Source organism: Schistocerca nitens, chromosome 11 (assembly GCF_023898315.1).
Source record: "Schistocerca nitens isolate TAMUIC-IGC-003100 chromosome 11, iqSchNite1.1, whole genome shotgun sequence".
Taxonomy (NCBI): domain Eukaryota; kingdom Metazoa; phylum Arthropoda; class Insecta; order Orthoptera; family Acrididae; genus Schistocerca; species Schistocerca nitens.
Genome location: NC_064624.1, coordinates 104,442,402 through 104,463,705, shown reverse-complemented (window position 1 = coordinate 104,463,705; position 21,304 = coordinate 104,442,402). Strand labels below are relative to the sequence as shown.

The window sequence follows — 21,304 nt, the reverse complement described above, 5'->3', positions numbered from 1 at the left end:
TTTCATTGAGTAAAACGGCAAAGTTTGTTATTTGATTTCATGTAAATCAAAAACAAGGGCAAGCTGCAGCATTTTTATTGGCCATCTAGTATGGCTCCAATCACGTGGATAATGACTGTACAAAAAACAGGAAACAATTTCAGTTCAATAAATAAAAACAAACAAATATGCTGAGGAATTAATTAATTAATTTCAAACACACACACACACACACACACACATACATACACACACACACACACACACACACACACACACACACACACACACACACACACAGAGGGAGGGGGAGGGGGAGGGGGAGGGGGATTGGCTCTGAAACAGATGTAAAACCCTGTATACATGCAAATGATGCATGGTACACACATGCACCCCTCCAATGCACCACAGACCTTTCCGAGACAGGGTAGCTAGTGGCCCTCAACAATACAGACAGGTAAAATGTCTGTGTAGCCACAACAGAGGAAATCTGTGGAGAGGTCAGAGAAACATGGCTCTTGAAGTGTGTCTGCAACCTTTCCAGTAGTTGCAGGGGCGACAGTCTGGATGACTGACTGGCCTGATCAGCCAACATGGCCATAGGATTTAGATATGTAGAAAGAAGCAGAGGTTGTTGAGAGTTTCAAAGGAAGCATTATGCAGAGATTGACTGAAACAGAAGAAAAGAATAAGATGAATGGGTAGCTTTGAGGCAGTAGAAGATAAAATAGGTAGAAAGACAAGATCTGGTAGAATCCTTGGATACTGAATTTAATTGATGAAACCAGAAAACATTAAAATGCAGCAAAAGAAACACACAAAATGGATTACAGATGTGTAGAAAATGATGTTGACAAAAAGTGTAAAATGGCTAAGCAGGAATTGTTAGACGATAAATGCAAGCCTATAGAAGCATTTATAACTATAGAGAAGATAGATATCGCCTATAAGAAAATTAGTGAGACATTTGGAGAAAAATAACCCAGTTGTATGATAATACTGTCAGACATAGTAAAGGACATGCAAGAGCAGTTGAATGGAATGGACAGTGTCTTGAAGGAAAACTATAAGATGAACACCAACAAAAGCAAAACAAGGATAACTGAATGTAGTCCAATTAAACTAGGCAATGTTGAAGAAATTATATTATGAAATGAGATTCTTGAAGTAAAAGATGAGTTTTGCTATTTGGACAGCAAAATAAATGATTATGGCTGAAGTAGAGGGAGCATAAAATGCAGACCAGCAGTGGCAAAAAATATATTTTAGAAAGAAAGTCATTTATTAACAAATTATATAAATTTAATGTGTTAGGAAGTGTCTTCTGAAGCTATTTGCTTGGAGCATAGCCTTGTATGACAGTGAAACATGGGGACTGACAGTTCAGACGTAAGACGAATAGAATCCTTTTACGTGTTGTGCTACAGAAGAATGCTGAGCATTAGAGGAAATAATGAATAGAATTGAGGAGAAAAGAAATTTGTGACCTAACTTCACTAAAAGAATTTGCTGACAGGACACATTGTGAAGCACCAAGAAATCATGGATTAGTATTGGAGGAAAGTATAGAGGTACAAGTTATACAGAAAGAGCAGAATACAGTAAGAAGGTTCAAATGACTGTAGATTGTAGTAATTATCTAAAGATAAACAGCCTTCCACCAGATAAAGTAGCATGGAAAGCTATATCAAACCCTATTCAGACTGAAGACCACAACAATGTTTGGCAGGGTGGAAACAATAGTAAGCTTAACAATACACTTACAATCAGGCATTTTAAAATATTTTTTTTGAATCCCCAACAGCAGATCACCTGGGATGCGAGAAGACCCTCAACTGATTCAGGTACAGGTGTTAAAGGCTAGGTCTCCAGATCACACACAGTGGAAGCTGTAATACCATACCAAAGGCCATTAATGGAAGCTATTCGCTGGGCTACCCATGTGGTGTCTGGGTCCAGTCATTACATCTACAGTTACCCACTACAGCAGAATCAAAAGGTGACATCTTTCAGGATCCTAATGTGTGCGTCATGTAGGGGCATGAAACTTGTGTGTGTGTGTGTGTGTGTGTGTGTGTGTGTGTGGTTTTTCTTTTCTGGTTGTGTGTGTGTGTGTGTGTGTGTGTGTGTGTGTGTGTGTGTGTGTGTGTGTGTTTCTTTTCTGGTTGTTGCTTCCGACTTGTTTGCATTTTGGTGTGAATGTATAGTTTTGTTCGGCACAGTATCTGGCAAATAGAAAGTGTTTTTTATACATATTTCCAATTTTCTCTACATCACAGCTCTGGTGTTGTATGGAAAAGTATTCCTCTCTTAATTTACCTGTTGAAATTTTTGTTTTCGAGATATGCATGTGTAGTGTTTCGTTCATTCTGAAATTGATGAAGAGGTGGTCTCTTGCTTGTGGTACTTAAAACTGTGTTAGCTTGACTGCTTAAGAACTGAGTAACATTTTTTTCTGCATTGCTATGAGTGATTGATGCTCTTCTATTAGTGATTTACATGTTGTTACTATAAGCTGTTCAGGCTAGGGTTCTGTTTTCTTTTGTAGGTTCAAATGGCTCTGAGCACAATGGGACTTAATATCTGAGGTCATCAGTGCCCTAGAACTATTTAAACTTAACTAACCTAAGGACATCACACAGATCCATGCCTGAGGCAGGATTCGAACCTGCGACCATAGCAGTCTCGTGGTTCCAGACTGAAGTGCCTAGAACCGCTCGGCCACAATGGTCGACTTCCTTTTATAGCTGTGATTTACTTTTGGTAGTCAGACTCTGCAGTGTTAATATGTCTTTGTTGTTCATCCACAATATCTCATTTTGATATCCATTTTTACTAAGGGAAAGGTTAGGTTTTGGGTGGTATATGCCTATTTGCTAATGTCAATGTCTGACAGAGTAATTAAGTTGTACAGGTTTCCACAATTAAAGTTCCAGTTTCAAAATGCTACAAGAGGAGAACCTCTACTCATGACATCAAATTTGAACAGCATATTATTGACACAGGGAAACACCATGGGACAAAAAAGACACTTACTAAAATCTGGCCAACAGATGGTACCATAAGCATCACAATATGCATGCCAACAGACACTTATTCGTAAGTTTGTGTCCAAGACCCCTGACATGACTGCCTCCATGAAGGATCATACTCTGCTGATAAAGTGCACCAGTAACCTTGAAGTTCCATGCACTCAAGGGTATAAAAGAGCAATGGTCCGATGTCTGCTAAGGGTCTGCAGAATACGACTGCAAAATTCTAAGAGACAAGTTCTTCTGATGTACAGTGCAGCAGAGCAAGGAAACCAGCTGAACAAACATCTGCTGAAGATGTGTCCACACTCCAGGTGGGGTCAAGGGGTGGTGGTGGTGGTGGTGGTGGTGTGCAACGCGTAACACATAAGGAATTTCCTGAATGCTGAACATGCCTGCAAGCACGGTGCATAAATAACTGTTTAACATCCTGCAGTGCTATCCATGCAAAATTGGCCATATTTAGGAGTTACTTCCTGCTGGCCTGCCAGCAAGACAAAAGCTCACTGCAGAATTTCTTGCATGGAACATTCTGAAGTTCGTTTCCATATCCAAGGACATGCTGCAGTATGCTGAATATAGCAAATGGAAAATCTGCACACACATCAAACAGTACCACCTCATTCTGAAAATGTTAACTGTGTGGTGCAGGTTGACAGCAAGCATCATTAATTGTAGGGCCACATTTTCTGGAGGAGGTGAGTAGTGTGGGCCCTGTTATCTGTACTTTTCCTGGTAAATGCTATGGGAATCATTTGTGCATCAACATCACTTCAACATTGTGGATGTGTGTGTAGGTTTTTTTATGCAAGATCACACTTCTGCCAATGCATTTTGAAAAAGCTAGAATTATTATCTATCATTTCTCCAACAGCCTGGCTGTCCATATCACCTAATCTTAATCTGTGCGACTTCTGGCTCTGGGGTTATCTGAAAGAACGTATCTGAATCTAAGGCACCCACAGTGTAATGTGTTCTAAATGTGACCCCCAAAACACACTGATGTGGAACAAGCTGCTTCTCGATTTCAACTTGTCACAGAAAATGGTGGACAGCATATTGAGTATGTCTACCTGTCTCTCAACTAGAAACCGATGTCCTTTTGCTTTTTATGCAGTTTTCGGCCTCAGGACAGTTAAAAACTGATTTTTCCCATCCAATGTGGTAGGATATTGTCTTGGTGGATGGGCTTACCTAACTACCAGTGTCACAACTACTGACTACCAAACTTGTGCAGTCCTGTACATTTGACAGTACAGATGGTGTAATGTGCATCTCAAACCATAGCCATCGTATTGTGACTCATCTGTCATTTGTAGCTGACCCGATTTATGTTAAGATGCGTGCAGTTCCGTGTACTGGTAAAATTTTCGTTAACTTTTTGTTCCTTTGCCTTTGCCCCTGCGTCAATAATATGCTGCTCAAATTTGGCGTTGTTCTGAGTAGTAGTTCTCTTTCTACAGTGCTTTGAAACTGGAATTTTAATTGTGCGCACCCTACATATGTTGATGTGGGTTTTTCTGCTCAAGTTGAAAGAGAGTTCATTATTTTCAAGTTGAAAGAGAGGTCATAATTTTCTTTATGTATAGTGATTAATAGGATGTTGACCTCTGTGAGTGTGTGTCCCCCTCCCTCTAAAAATCACTCCCCTCCCCTACTCTGTCTCATTTCTCTTTCATGCAAACAGTTTGCAACAAAGAGAAAATTTAAGTGACCTCTAAGAGGAACTTTCCCTTTAATTGGATTTGTATACCGAACAGTGTACATAATTATTTAGTCTAAGTGCTTGGACAAATACATTTTCCTATGTGATTAATCAAAATACTTGCAGTTAAGCTACACATTAGTTAATAGTATTCATTGCCAAGAATATACATAACAAATTATTCTTTAAGAAGAACTCCTCAGTCGCAAAGCTAATGCATAATATTGTATCTGTCTAGTTCTTGTATTCTGTGTTTTTAAATCATACCTATCAGATATTGACCCCATAAGTAATTTATCATACAGCTGCTTCCAGACAGGCCAGGTTATACAGAGCTGATGCCCAGTGGACTCATATTAGAGGTGGCCCAGAACACCTCATACTTTCACATCTACAGCAGCAAGGTGCTGACTGACCATGTAAGAGTCCTCCAAGTACAACTACAAAGAGGAATGGAGTGGAAGTCAGTGTATTCCAGCAGCTGGATTGTTCAGGGTGGAGTGATACCTTTTGAATCAAGGCAGGAAGTCAGTAAATAGTTTCTTGGATTCTACAGCCTAGTAAGCCACTTGTTCAGAAAACTTTTTACATAATGCTGCTCACAGCTACCTAGAGCCACATTATCACAGCTCTTGTGAAACGTACAGTCCTCCTCTGGTTTCAGGGGAGGAAATCAGATTGCTTCCTAGCATAAAGTACAAAGATCTCTAGTCAGTCAGCTTTTAATTAAAAAGAGCCCATTTCAAGGGGTGATGGAATTTATTTGACTTTTGGGAATACAGAATCCAAACTACACAAGAACATATAGCAAATGCTTGCATATTAGGTCTGCAAGTGCTGTACCAATTAGCACTCACTGAAAACAAAAAGGAATATCTACATTTTTCATGGTACAGTTTTCGCCACTGAACTACAATCTCCAGTGTTTATGTCATCCCTGCTGATATAATAGCTTTGGTGACCTATTATGACAGTAATAAATCACATTCTTTGTTTCTCGTATCTTCACTGAGTCGGTAAACAATGGAAAACAAGATACATTTCTGAAAAGTTGTTCTGGGGGGTAATGTTCAGGATACAAATGTTCTCTTAATCTACAACAGTTTGATGTTCCCTGTACCTAATCACCATTAAACTTGTCACCAAGCTGTACAAAAATGCCTGCTATGGACTGAAATACTTAGTTCCACAATAGGAGTATACCAGCAGTGTGGTTAGTCTACTCAATGATATTCCTTGTCTGAGGTGCTGTAAGCAATTTTGAAAATTTCCAGATGGTAAAACATTGCCCAATTTGTTCTACATGGTTTCCACCTCAATGACTTCCTTTTGTGTTACAAAGAACAAGCCCCTGAGAGGAGCCGGCAACCACTACGAAACAAGATAAGAGATTAGTTGCAGAATGTGTTACCTTGCTGAAGCAAATGCTACTGCTTGTATTCAGAAGAGACAGCTCTTTTAATGACCAAGTTTTCTGCATTCTGACCACAGGGCGTCCTGGAATTCTATTACATATTACTGCCATTAATACCTCCTAAAAAAGAAATGGATGCCTCGCTTTGCAGATGAGATTAGTAATGCAACTTGCAAGGGGTGCCTTGGCACAGTAATCAAAACAAAATACTCATCACTGAGTAAATGTTGAATTTGATGCTGTGAAAGCTTGATGTCCAATTCTTTTGACAACTGTTATTATCTATATGTTTTCCTCCGATGATTATGGTGGTCCTTTTGGTCTTAAAAGGTCAAGTATTATCTGTCTTTGAATGCTAGGAAAGAGTAGAATGTTAAGTGATACTTGTAACTGCTGCATCAGCTCCCAATCTGGAAGGAGTGACAGACTGTGCATATGGTCCAGCATTGGATGTGTTCTCGAAAAAATTGCTGGTGAAAGCTTGAACATTGTATGTATCATCTCTTCTGAATGGCATCTCCCATAACAAAACCAAATGACACAGCGAATATCCATCATCAATGCCAGTCAGTCATTGCTCAAAACTGCATAACTGTTTCAACAGTTAACAAAAACTTTTGGAATCTAACATCATGGTCCTGCTCTATGTGTAGTTCTATGGTACTTTCTACAGTTTCTGGTTTCCTAAATTATACAGTGAAATCCCACAGAAAAAAAACTTTAAACAGATCAATAGCTTGTCCTACTTGGGATAAATAGCATCACTTCAATGCTGTCTAAGCAGTTACACATTCTGTTAACAATGATAAAATGGAGTTTAATATTAATACCACTGTTGATCTCCAACTCACTATTCCCGTGATTTAAAATTTTCCTCAATTATTTGCTGCCAACTGAGGCATCCTTTCCACCAGCCATCCTCCAATTCCTGTTCAGCCCCTTGACTTGGCTACATCTTGCACCATTCTCTCTTCCAACCCACGTAATTGTGCTCGTGTCTTCTAGTGCTTTCTTGCAGCACAGCATAATCTACCATTTTGGAGTGCTTCACTCAAATCAAATGATTGTTGTGATTTGAAGCTTTTGGCAGCAGCAATGTGTGCTACCAAAATAAGCTTGTTCCATTTGATTTATTTTGATAGTCTCGTGAAGGATTTTATCAGAGGAGTGAATGCATAATCATTACTTTTCCAAAAATTAGTATTTCAAGGATTACTTTCCTCATGTAATACATTTCAAAATCAAGTTTCTCAACTACACCTTGTAGGAATAACATTACAAACAAAAATACACATCTCAATTGTTTGCTAACATGTGTGCATACATGATCAGTAAAGTGTCTGCATGTGAAGTCGCAAAGTATTCTTACTAATTATCATTGTTAACATCCCTTCATCAAAAAAGAAAGTGTAACCTCAAATGGATTCAGAGGATCTGCAAAATGAAGTTTCACACATGGTGCCCCCATAGGTGCAAATTTATTCTCCCCTGCATAACAATTAACACACTGCATTCTTGTAGAATCACTGTCAGCAGTCAGTACTTCTTCGGCATTTGACGCTTCTGCATCGCTTTCATTTAAGTCCTTACCTTTTCTGTCTTCTTTAAACTACAGAAAAGTCAGCAATATCTGCTAGATGACCATTACACAACATAGTGCAACACTTGTTGCTGATAGACAACTTTGTAGCACCTCTTGAATACTGCCAACTGAGGCCAAATGCTGTTCTTAGAATTAATAGCACTGCACCACCAGGCAACCTGAACTCAGTTTTTATTGCATGGTCCACAGGTTAAATTCTCAAAAATGGCTTACAAGAAACCATACATTTACTAAAGTTTAATATGTTGAGATATTCCATGACATTAAGTGTACAACTGCTTAAGTCCAGCCTGTTTTGATATTGTTTGACTTGTTAATTGTACATTTAATATCTCCATGACAAAATGTCATTTTCTAAAAGTCTGAGTTCTGGTAATGGTCAAATTATTTTACATCCTTCAGCTGTGTGACACACCCCCTCCCCTTTCCACATGAACCAATGACCCAGTTGAAACCAGATGGCTTGTATGCCTTAACGAAACAGACAGCCATACCATAGGTCCAACAGCAATGACATGACATCTAAAGAGATGCTATACAGAAGATCAAAATCCTTTTCACAAGTTGATAATGCAACAGTTTGGATAACTAACTGATCAAGGTTTGTACAATAAGCTAAGATGGACTTTCTACACTGGTACTGTGAACGGCGAAACTACCATAATTAGATATCCTGAGGACATGTAGCTCTATTGTACAGTTTAATAATGATGGCATCCTGCTGGATAAAATATTCCACAAGTAAAATAATCTGCCATTCATAACTCAAGACTACTCTGTAGGATGTTGTCACCAGGAAAAAGAAACAAATAATCCTATGGGTCAGAGTGCAAAATGTTAATCCCTTAGTCCAGTAGGTTGGTTAGAGAACAGAAAAGAGAAATGGATAGGTTCAAGCAGGATATGAAGGGAATTAGTAATGTGCAGTGGGAGGAAGAACAGAAATTTTAGTCAGATGAATACAGGTTATCAACACAAAATGAAATAAGGGTAATGCAGTAACAGGACTAATACTAAATAATAATTTAGGAATGTGCATTAATTATTATGAACAGTATAGCGAACACAGTATTACAGCCAACATGGACACAATGCCATGACCATCCATAATATAAGTAGTCATCCATAATATAAGTAGTGTATATACATATTAGCTCTGCAAATGATGAAGACATTGGAAAAAACATATCATGTAGTCCCTTAAAATTTCAAACCAGTGCAAAGATTGGCAACTTGCTTTACATGTTCAGACATAGAACAGTACACTTCACAAAAATAAAAAGAAATAATATACTATGGCTACATCAACAATGTCCCATCTTTTACAAATATCCAAATGTAACAATATGTGGTGATCTAAAATGGAATCATCAAACTGGCTCAGTCATAGGTAAAGCTGGTGGCAGACTTCAGTACACTGCTAGGATACTGAGGGAATAATACACATAGTAAATGAGAAATTTAACAAATTCCTGTAAATATTTTTGCAACACTATGAATAATGTGTTCTTTTACAACACATAAGGGGTAATTACAGTTTATTATGCCAAGAGAAAGTGTGGTTAACATCTGAACTCAAGTATCATGTGCCACGGAGAGCTTTAGTCAATACAGAGGGGTAGGTCTAACAAAGATTTGAATGTGCACTACAAATAGTATAGCAAAATTCTTCACAGTGTCATCAAACTTGAGCCATACAAACAAAAAAAGTTGTCCTCTGAATTATATAAAGCTCCCTCTTCCTCACACATGATACTTAACCCACAAGCTTCTGTTCAATTTTATACCTTTTCAGGGGTAAAGAAGTCTAGGAATATGGTTAGCAAAAAGTATAATTTTCTGACCACATTGTCTTTTCAACTAACAACATTCATCCTGTAATCTAATACAGTAACTGAATCATTGCTTTCAATTCTGTGATAATACTTTCCTGCTATGATCTAAGCCTAACTGATCAGTATACATTTGGCTACCACATTCTGGAAACTGGTGACCAATTGTTTTGCTACTACATCACTGATGGTTGTTGGGTTTCTAAACAAACTTAATAGCTCTTGCACTATGTCTGTAAGTCCTTGTATGGCTTTTTTTGTGGTAGTTTTTTGACAGTGGACATCAGTGATTTGAGGTGTTTTCAGTTAGTATTATCTGACAGAGAATTAATATAAAAGTATCTACAAACATTGACAAATCAGTTAGGTCTTCATAATATTACTAAAACTGTCTTCAGCTGCTTAATCATAGTTAAGATACTTTTTGATGGTGGCCTGTGGAATGTTGGTACCACAAGATCATGTGTTTCCTGATCCACTATTGTGGCACAACACTCAAACAGCTGTTCAACACTATGTTCATTAATCTGAAGAAGCTGGAAATTCAATATAATTTTTGGATATACGGCCACTCAGCCCTTTTTCTCACTTGTTCTAAGGTAGCATAACATTATCTTATACCCATCAACACGAATCTGTTGAATTCCAGTAACTTCCATAGTTTCAAGTTATCTTCTGGGAAGTACAGTATAACTGTTGAAATTCTATCTGCAATTCATATCCCTGTATGTATATTAAAAGTTCTCATTTTTATTTTATGACAGCCATCGTTTATATGTTTATATATTAGCCGTTCAGTATGTTTACTGTGCAATTGGCATTCATACTAAGGATTCTGCCTTTTACTATTGTTGTTTATCGATAATAATTAACAATTATTAAAGTAGATTTTATGTTTTAACTACTTTCATGTGGAGTAAATAAAAATGTAAACTGCAGAGAGAGTTCTGCAATGAATAACAAGAACTTACCTTACACTATCAGAAGCACATCTCACTGAGGCTAACACCTGAAATATTTCAAGAAATTATTAGTGATTTAAGAAACACTAAATAAATAAAACTTAATAAACACCAACTACCATCTGATTGTTCCACAAGATAATGTCTGTAATGCTTGCAAATAGCAATAAAGAGGACATGCTATAAAAACTGTAGTAGTTATTGACACATAATGTAGTAGAAGTAAAAATTTAAACTTCATTTCAACACTGTTTTTAGTACCATAAGTAACTATAATAACGTAGTGGTTCAGTTAAAACCATACTTCCTATTTGATACTTCAAACAGGAAAGTGGCCAGAAACATCTCATCTGCCACGACTTACGTAAAAGTTCTCTACTTTATTTCATTATAAAATTGTATCACGAGTGATGCACTTTGTCTTCTGGAAAGTCCAAACCAACAGGCAAAGGCAACTGAGTATCTTCTAAACTCAACTACAAAACTCAAACCCAAAATGAAGTACAGGCATGTAACATTAAATATAGAAACAGTACTAAATGTCGGCAAACTCAAACTACTGAAATAAATTGCTAATTTACAAGTTAGAATATCGGCATTAAAAATACCATATTCAAAAGTGAAGAAATATCACATTCAGAGGATTATAGGCTCTTCAAAGGGGAAACAGAGAAGAGTGTCATGAGAACTATGTCACACCTAGCCACTGCATTCATAATTAACAAATCTACACTACCCAGTATCAAATTTTTCATCATCTTCAGAAGGACACTTCGCCTTCACAATTCAACATGTAAAAAAGAGGTACACATTAAATAATACACATGCACCAATAAATTGTGAGAACAAAAACAATGCAAATGAAATACAACAGTTCTGAGAACAATGTGGAGAAGAGTTAAATTGCTTAATGCTCAAATATAAATAAACAGTAATAATAGTGAATAACAAAAATTAAAACATTTTTATGCCTGAACTTTTATTAAATGAATTTATACACAGCTGAGAGCAACATTGTGCTGGTCCATCAGACACGTTGGGCATCTTTCTAAGTTGGAGGAGAGAAAGTGAAAGCATCATTTCGGCAAAACCAAGCGGAGGTGGAGAGGGCCGTTGCTACCCAAGGGGAGCATTCTGCTGTAATGCTACAGGGGCTACAGCAGTTCATATCTTTGAGCTGGAAGCAAACTTCTGACGAGTCTCCATTAAAGATACCAGATGGCAAGTTTTGGAATGGTTCACAAAAATTCAGCTGTCAAGTGGTCTTTCCCAGTGATGTTTCCACATTGTGCAACTCCACCTGTATATCTCCGGGTGTGCTGCGTTTGTGTATAAGGTGCTTGCCAGCTTATCACGTTTGCCGAGTGAACTTCTCTCATGCCAAACTTTCACTATTGTGAGTGTAACCTGGTGCCTTGTTTTGGCTATACTCAGTCTCCCATGTCCTTCCGGTGTATTTATCTGATGTTTATTTAATGCCTTTATCTTGATACATATAAATGTATTTGGTGGTTTATAAATTAAAGGTATATTATGGATGTCCTTAGCACCTAGCATGTGAACTTCACTACTTGCTTGTGACTGCCTGCGCAGGAACTGTTAAATGAGTAATTACCAGTTGTCGTTACCTGCATTACCTACAGGAAGTGATCTGTTAGTCACTTATTTAGTATGATTCCCTTTTCTTGAATTATCAACTAGAGAGAGAGAGAGAGAGAGAGAGAGAGAGAGAGAGACTCCTTCACTTAACTGTTTGGGAAACGAGTTGGCATATTGCTGCTGCATGATTGTGTGCATCTTCTCTCTTCTTTCAGAATTGTATTTTGTTTGTTTGTGTGTGTGTGTGTGTGTGTGTGTGTGTGTGTGTGTGTGTGTGTGTGTGTTTTATATGCAGTTAGTCTGAGTTGGTTGGTTGGTTTTTTGGGGGTTTGATGAGGGCTAAACATTGAGATCATCAGTCCCCTGTTCCAAACAGACGTACTTGTAAAAGACCTACACAGTAAAAGCATAACCTCTGCACCCAGAGGGAGGGAACACCAAGGGGTACAGAACTAAAATGAACACTGCAATAACACAAAATAGAGGACACTTAAAAGGAGCAGAGCAAATAGTTGACTAGATTAAAACAGAGTACAGTGGTTGATGGATCACGTAAAAGGTCAACCACTCAAATACAAACGAAGAACCTCCAACTGGAAAGCGTTGATAGAGGTACCAACACAACTTGTTACTATAAAAGACACTATTTTGGTATCCACGTCACAATTACAAGTCACTGTAGTGGGTGTAGTCTGAGAAATGATGCGAGAGCACCCACACTAGAGTGGTAAAACCCAGCTGCACGGATAAAACATAAAACTGAGTCAGCTATAGAGGCATCATCACCGAGAATTAAAGGAAGTGCAGCTGGTAAATTAAAGGACTGCCGCAAGGGGGCTAAAAGGGGACAGTCCATCAGAAGATGGACCACTGTCAGTCCTGCACCACAGCGACACTTGGGCGGGTTCTCACGGCGAAGGAGATAGCTGTGGGTCAACCGCGTATGTCCAATTCGGAGATGGCAGAGAACAACTGAGTCACTATGCGTGCTCCTCAAGGATGACTTCCATACGGCCGTGGACGACTTTACCATGCGGAGCTTATTTGGCATGTTCAAGACAGACCATTCAGAGCTCCAGACATCGCGGACCTTGCGATGTAGGGCTGACCAGAGGTCTCTTTCCATGAGACGAAGCTCCAGGGGTGGCGAAGTGGTGGTCTGCTTGGCCAACCGATCGACACGTTCATTTCCTGGAATGCCAATGTGGCCCGGGGTCCACATAAATGTCACTGAATGACCACACTCGGCGAGAGCAAAAACAGCATCTTGAATACCGCGCACCAAAGGGTCCCAAGAAAAACACTGGTCGAGTGCTTGCAATCCACTCAGGGAGTCACTGCATATGACAAATGACTCCCCAGGGCAGGAGGAAAGGTGAGTGAGTGCATGATAAAGAGCAACCAGCTCCGTAGTGAAAACACTGCTCCCGCAAGGCAGGGAATGCTGCTCAGCGTAGTCGCCGTGAATGAAAGCAAACCCAGTGCGTCCATCGACCACAGAACCATCGGTGCAGACTACATCTGCATTGCGAAATGAGGCAAGAAGAGCCATGAATTGTTGACGAAGACTGGCAGGTGGAACGGAGGACTTGGAGTCGCAGGACAAATCCAAGCAAAGCCGCAAGCGAAGGAGGGACCAAGGAGGGGCAGAAGATGAGGGCCGGACGGATGGAGGAAGGGGAAAGGACTCGAGTGACGAGAGAAGGGAACAAACGTGGACCACGATCGGAAGACCTGACCTAGGCTGCCGTCATGAGGAGGGGAGTGCAGAAGATGGAAAAAGGAGCCTGCAGTTTGGGTGGTCGGGCAAGGCATGGACGCGGGCGATGTATGATGCACGCAAATGATGTCAGCGGAATCGTAGGGCAGAGATTCCAGCTTCTACAAGAAGGCTAGTCACGGGACTAGTGCGGAAGGCACGTCGTCAGTCTGTCGCCACAATGGAGAATCAGGTCGAGGATCTGCAATGTTGAAGGTGCTGCTGAGTCGTACACCACGCTCCCGTAGTCGAGATGGGACTGGACTAAGGCCTTATACAGCTGTAGGAGGGTTGTTCGTGCAGCCCCCCAAAGGGTGTGGCTGAGGCAGCGAAGGATGTTGAGGTGCCACCAGTACCGTTTGTTTAAGATTGCGAAGATGAGGTGTGCAAGTGAGATGAGCAGCAAACAGCATGCCAAGAAAGCGACGCGTCTCCTCAATATGAAGGAGTTCATTGGCAAGGTAGAGCTCTGGATGGAGGTGGACCGTTCGACAACAACAGAAATGCATCACTTGGGTCTTAGAGGCTGAGAACTGAAAACCATGGTTGGATGCCCAAAAATGTGCCTTACGGATAGCTCCCTGCAGCTGCCGTTCAGCGAACACTGATGCTTAGGGAATTTTAACAAAGACAAAAGTCATCGGCATATAGAGAGGAACAGACCGATGAGCCCACCGCAGCCGCAAGACCATTAATCGCCACAAAAAGAGGGGAACACTGAGAACCGAGCCCTGCAGGACACCGTTCTGAATATGAGCAGAGCAAAAATAAGTGCCAACTCTAACCCGAAAGGAGCGAGTGGAGAGAAAATTCCATAGAAAAATCTGAAGTGGACCCTGTAAGCCCCATTCGTGCAGCATAGCAAGGATGTAATGGCGCCAGGTGGTATCGTACGCCTTCTGGAGATCAAAGAAAACAGCAAATAGATGTTCTCGCCGAGTAAAAGCTGTACAAATAGCCGACTCTAGCGAGACTAAATTGTCGGTCGCTGAGCGGCCCTGATGGAAGCGCCCCTGATGTTGGGCCAGGAGGCCCCGAGCTTTGACAATCAACATGAGACTCTGACTCACCAACCGTTCCAGGAGTTTGCACATAACGTTGGTAAGGCTGATAGGGTGATAGCTATCAACCACCAACGGATCTGCACCATGTTTCAGCACTGGGATGGTAACGCTATCCTGCCAACGAGTTGGGAAAAAGCCCTCCATCCAGATGTGGTTAAACAGGGCGAGTAATTCACCCTGACAGTGCGCCGAGAGATGGCGAAGAAACTGGTTGTAAATTTGGTCTGGACCTGGAGAAGTATTGGGAGAAGCTGTAAGGGCACTTTGGAACTCCCATTCACTAAACAAGGCATTGTACCATTCCCAATGGTGCGTGCAAAACAACAACTGCGTACCCTCAGCCTGCTCTTTAATGGCGCGGAATTCTGCGCTGTAGTCTGCTGTCGCCGAACTATGAGCGAAGTACTCTGCCAGATGTTCGGCGATGGCGATTGGGTCAGTACAAAGTGTACCCCGAAGAGAAAGGTAAGGGACAGACACATGAGGGTGAAAGCCAAAAATGTGCCGAACCCGTCGTGACCACACCTGAGATGGGGAGGTGTGAGAACCCATGGTGCCAACATATCATTCCCAGCAGTCCTGTTTAGTCCGCAGGATTAACTGCCCATCCCAGGCCCGCAGCCGTTTAAAGGCAACCAGATTAGAGAAGGATGATGCTGGTGTCATTGCAGGGCTCGCCGGCAGTCCCGGATAATTTCTGCAATCTCTGGTGTCCACCAAGGGACTGACTTACGCCTTAGAGTACTTGAAGAACAGGGGACAGTTGCCTCGGCAGCAGAAACAATGGCCTTAGTGACCTCATTCACTGCCAAATTAATGTCACGAGGAAGCGGAGCAATGGCCAAAGTAGCTGACGTGTAGGCTGTCCAATCAGCTCCACGAAGAGACCATCATGGCAGCTGGTCATGGGGATGGGATTGAAGAAGAGAAACCAGGATAGGAAAGTGGTCGCTACCACAGAGGTCGTCGCGGACCTGAGGTATGGAAGAAGACCTGGGCTACTAAGACAGAGGTCAATGGCCGAGTATGTGCCATAAGTCAAGCTAAAATATGTGGGAGCACCAGTGTTAAGGAGGCAAATGTCCTGCTGTGCCAAGAGAGCCTCAACATTCCTACCCTGGAGCGAGATCTGGGCCCCACCCCATAAATGGTGGTGGGCACTGAAGTTCCCCAAAAGGAGGAATGGCGGGGGGAGCTCGGTGAACAAGGCAGCTAGGTCAGCAAGAGGGAGAACGTCATCCGGGGGAAGGTAGAGGGAACAGATGGTAAGCTCCAATCCTGCCCGGATTCTAACAGCCACAGCCTCGAGAGCCGTGTGAAGGGGCACTGGGGCACTAGGAACAGTGGCAAGAACATAAACACAGACATCGCCAGGCACCCTGTCGTATTCTACGCGGTTCTTATAGTAACCCCAGTAGCCACAGAGGGAGGGGGTCCGCCAAACAGGAAACCAGGTTTCCTGTAGGGTCAGACAAATGGCAGGGAAGCGGTACAAAAGCACTCAGCAAGGTGGTGGAAAAAACCATGGCAATTTCATTGAAGGATAATGGTATCCGACTGTGAAGACATGAAAGAACCTGGGGGGGGGGGGGGAGGGGGAGAGATAGATCACACTTTAGAAGCACTCGGAGCCACCGATTGTGAAGTAGCCTGACATAGGAGCTGCGGGTCAAGCAACATCTAGCTCCTGAGTGGATGCTAGATGCTCCACATCATCTTCAGGTGCAGTGGTGTACTCTTCTGTCTCTATGTCCTTTTCTTTTTGCTTTTTCTTCTTTTTGGTAGGGTCCCATTTGTCCTTCAGTTTATCAGGCTGGGTGGCCTTTTCCGACCCAGTCTCATGGACCGAGGAAGGCCTGGAAGCCCTACGGCTCTCAGGTGGTGGCTTTTTCAGCCAATGGCTGACATCTGGAGGGGCAGTAACCGTGGAAGGGAGGGCACCAAGCGATCCCTTCCGCACGAGTGGAGCCGGAGGAGCTGGGCACTTCTCCGGCTCAGAGGTAGGGACTGCAGTTCCCACGTTAGGCGGGGTTGTTACTCTCGATGTTGAAAACAGGGGAGCAACGGAAGAGGCTGTTCCCCCAACTACCAGGGGGGCAGGAACAGACGGCTGGGCTGGAGGGCCCACAAAAAGCGGCTGAGCTTGGGGGCTCATCGCCAGGGATGGCGACATCAAAGCTGTTGCAGCATACGTCGATGAAATGGGCACAGGGTGAAGTTGGTCATACTTGCATTTAGCCTCTGTGTAAGTGAGCCTGTCCAAGGTCTTATACTCCATAATCTTCCGTTCTGTTTGATAAACCGCGCAGTCTGACGAGCAAGGTGAATGTTTCTGTCTTCAGTTGACACAAACAGGAGGTGGTGAACATGGGACGTTGGGGTGGGAGACACGTCCACAATCCCGACAGGTAGAGTTGGCGTCACATCTCAATGACATATGCCCAAACCTCCTGCACTTATAGCAGCACATGGGAGGAGGGACGTAAGGCTTAACATCACATCGATATATCATCACCTTGACCTTCGCGCGCAGGGTGTCACCCTCGAAAGCCAAGACGAAGGTGCCGGTGACGACCCTACTATCTTTAGGTTCCCTGAAGGCAAGTCGTACAAAGTGGACACCGCGGCGTTCCAAATTTGCACGGAGCTTGTCGTCAGACTGCAACAACAGGTCATGACGAAAAATAAGTCCTTGAACCATACTGAGGCTCTTATGAGGCGTAATGGAGACTGCAACATCACCGAGTTTGTCACAAGCAAGCAATGGCCGTGACTGTGCTGGGGATGCTGTCTGTATGAGGACTGCTTCAGACCTCATTTTAGACATGCCCTCAGCTTCTCCAAACTTGTCCTCTAAATTTTCCACAAAAAACTGAGGCTTTACGGTCAGAAATGAGTCCCCATCTGTTCAGCTGCAAACCAGAAATCGAGGAGAATACGTCTCACCAGGTAATTTAGACCGCCGTTCCTCCCCTGGTGTGGGCAGGGAAGGGAACGATTGGGGGTCATACATTAAAACATTGAACTTTCCTTTCTTGTGCTTGTGCACTATTCGTATTTCTTTTCATGGTGGTCCCATGAGCAGCTAGGGAAAGGAATGTCCACCCAGACAGAGCCCCGCTTGCCTGGGTAAGCCTAATACAACTGGGGGGCGGCAGGTTCCCCAGAGGTCGCCCGCTAGCAACAGTTCTACCTCAACAGCCATTCGTCTCCTCGGCGCGCAGCACACCTTGAGATTGAGGTTTCTTTTTATAGAGGTTTATACCATCCTCACGACCCACGCAGTTAAAGCCAAGATCCCCGGGCTCTGTACCCTGCAACGTTCCACCGTCGCACCTTACGGTGGGCATTGAAGCACGCTCAGAGCTTACGGTATTGAGGACTGGTGGCGCTTCCAGTCACCAGTTCAGGGACCCCGGGATCGCAAAGCCCGTACCCAGCAACTAAATGCTGAGCCCCCTGAGGGGAATCTGAGTTGCTCAGGCAGTGTAGCACGAGATGTCTCAGTTTACAGTGACATCAGAGCCTATACTGTTTGGACTCGTGCACTTCCACAGTTGCTCTGGAAACTTTATTTCTGATTTTATGACATCTACTGTTAAAGATTTAATTCATTATTTAAAGCATTTTTTGCTATCAATATTTGATGCCTGATTTAAAGTATTATTATTAATTCCTGTTTGATCTGTTTTTGCACCTTCCCGAGATTAACTAGTATACTATTCAGGCTTTACTGCTACTGAGGTTTACTGTACAGTTTAACTAGCTGCTCCTATAATCTTATTTTGCGGCAACTAAGGTAGCTGCTGTTATCTTTAAGACGTAAAAAACATTGTCTTGAATCTTATGTGTTACTGTATTTTAAGTGAATCAGTATTTTTAAATAAATGGCATTTAGCACTGTTATTGCAACAAATAATGTTCAACGCCCACTCACCCAGTCCTTCCTCATCCAAACTCAATAAGTGTGAAGTAGCACACAGACCAGATTCATAATTTCCTGTCAGAAAGGTCACAGTATGTAGTAATTGACAGGAAATCTTCAAGAAAAACAGGTGTCATATCCATCATTCCCCAAGGAATTGTTATAGGCCTTCTGTGGTTCCTAATCTACATAAATGATTTAGGAGACAATCTGCTGTCATTTACCATCTAGTAAAGGCATTAGAAGATCAAAATCAATTTCAGAATGACACACATATCTGTATGGTGCAACGTGGCAATTGTCTCTGAATAACGAAAAATGTGAGGTCATCCAGCTGAGGATGAAAAGAATTCCATGAAATTTTGGTTACACAATAAATCAGACAAATTTAAGTTTACAAATGAACTAGATACATAGGAATTACAACTACACACCACTTAAATTGGAATTATCACATACACTATCTAGTGGCGAAGGCAAACCAAAGACTGTGTTTTATTGGCAGAACACTTACAAAATGCCACAGGTCCACTACAAAGACTATCTACTCTATGCTTGTTCATCCTCAGCTGGAATCTTGCTGCGCTGCATGGGATCCTCAGCAGATAGGACTGACAGAGGAAACTAAGAAAGTCTTGAGAAGGGCAGCTCCTTTTGTATCGTCAGTAAATAGGGGACAGAGTGTCATGGGTATGACAAGTAATTTGAGCTGGCAACCATTAAAATAAAGGCATTTTTCATTGTGGTATGATGTTTTAATGAAATTTTGATCATCAACTTCCAACTCTGAATATGAAAATGTTGTCACCATACTACATGGCATAGAGCTCTTACATTAAGATTTAAGAGTTAATTTTTCCACACACACTGTTAGACAGTGAAACAGTATAGAAATAGTCTGAAGTTGGTTTGAAGAACCCTCTGCCAGGCATCGAAGAGTGAATTGTAGAGTAGTCATGCAGAGGTACAATTCTAGTCACAACTTGGGAGCCAACCGTTCAAAGATTTGTTGCGTATTCAAAATTGTATACTGATTCTTATGAAGAACCAGATATGGCAGATGAGACATCTAGAAGGCATACTACAAGGATGTGAATGTTGATCTGATAATTCCTATACTGTTTATCACAACAGAAATTTTACATGAAAAAGGTTTAAAAACTAATTTCTATGGGAACTGTGAATGTGGCAATGAAAGTGTAGAAGTTAAAGTGATATTTCTGAAATCCATACTTGCACACCAAATGCCGGATGCTGTGGCCGAGAGGTTCTAGGCGCTTCAATCCGGAACCGCGCTGCTGCTACGGCGGCAGGTTCGAATCCTGACTTGGGCATGGATGTGTGTGATGTCCTTAGGTTAGTTAGGTTTAAGTCGTTCTATGTCTAGGGGACTGATGACCTCACATGTTAAGTCCTATAGTGCTTAGAGCCATTTGAACAACACCAAGTGAAAGTGACAATTCTTCTGTCAAACATGAATATGTTTTAAGACTAACAAATGAACCAATGGTTATTCTACAAACCAATCTGTTTAAAACTGGGACCTGCAACTATCTTAATTTTTAATTGCAAAAAGTAACACAAAAATTGAAAAAAGTAAAAATAAAACATTGATTTTTCCAATGTTCACAATTTATGTATAGCTTAGTTTTGTAGAGTACCATAAACTGCATTAAGTACAGGGTGTACACAAAGTCCAAGAACATTTTCAATTATTTATTGCACAAGAACCAAACATTGTACAGATATCATACGTCATTTTAAAGAGAAACCCTGAAATATTTTTTCACGTATACCACCACAGCATAGTTTAGTAATTTGCCGATATTCAGCATTAGTCGCAAACATGGCGAGTTCAGGTGTGGAGCGAGCTTTCTGTGTGTTGGAGTTCAACAAAAACAAGTGTGCTACAAGTTGTTTAACTGATGTTTAGAACCAAGTATGGTACAAAGCTTCCAACAAAGAAAGCCATTTACCACTGGCGGTTTGCTTTTGCCCAGCAAAGAAAAGCGGACGTTCCAGTGTGAGTGAAGTGATTGTAGAGCATGTGCGAGAGACATTCATAAGGAGTCCAAGGAAATCGGTGCATCATGCATCCTGGGAACTCTAAACGGCTCCATTGACAGTGTGGAAAGTCCTGCTACAAAAGCTGTCTATGACACCATTCAAATGTGGAGCTAGTGCAGAAACTCAATGACAAAGACAAGTGTTTTGAGTTTTTTTCGCAGTTGCAACATTGAATTTGAGCGTGATTCCCCAAAGGTAAATGTTTTTTGTGCCTTGTCACGTTGAAAACTGCATGGGCCATTCTTCTTCACCGAGAGCACAGTCACTGGATATTCCTACTTGGATATGTTGCAACAATGGCTGATGCCTCAAATGCAATCAAACTCTCCGTTCATCTTTTAGCAGGATGGGGCTCCACCCCAT

The 21,304-nt window shown here is 41.7% G+C and overlaps 1 protein-coding gene across 1 annotated transcript in view; it reads right to left on the bottom strand.

Annotated features, from left to right (window-relative positions):
* LOC126212884 (zinc finger protein 729-like) overlaps positions 1-21,304 on the bottom strand; it is a 74,650-nt gene that overhangs the window by 6,219 nt on the left and 47,127 nt on the right. The window contains exon 4 of the mRNA XM_049940385.1: positions 10,537-10,574. Within this exon, the coding sequence (XP_049796342.1) occupies positions 10,537-10,574 (38 nt within the window). The remainder of the gene's footprint in view (positions 1-10,536; positions 10,575-21,304) is intronic.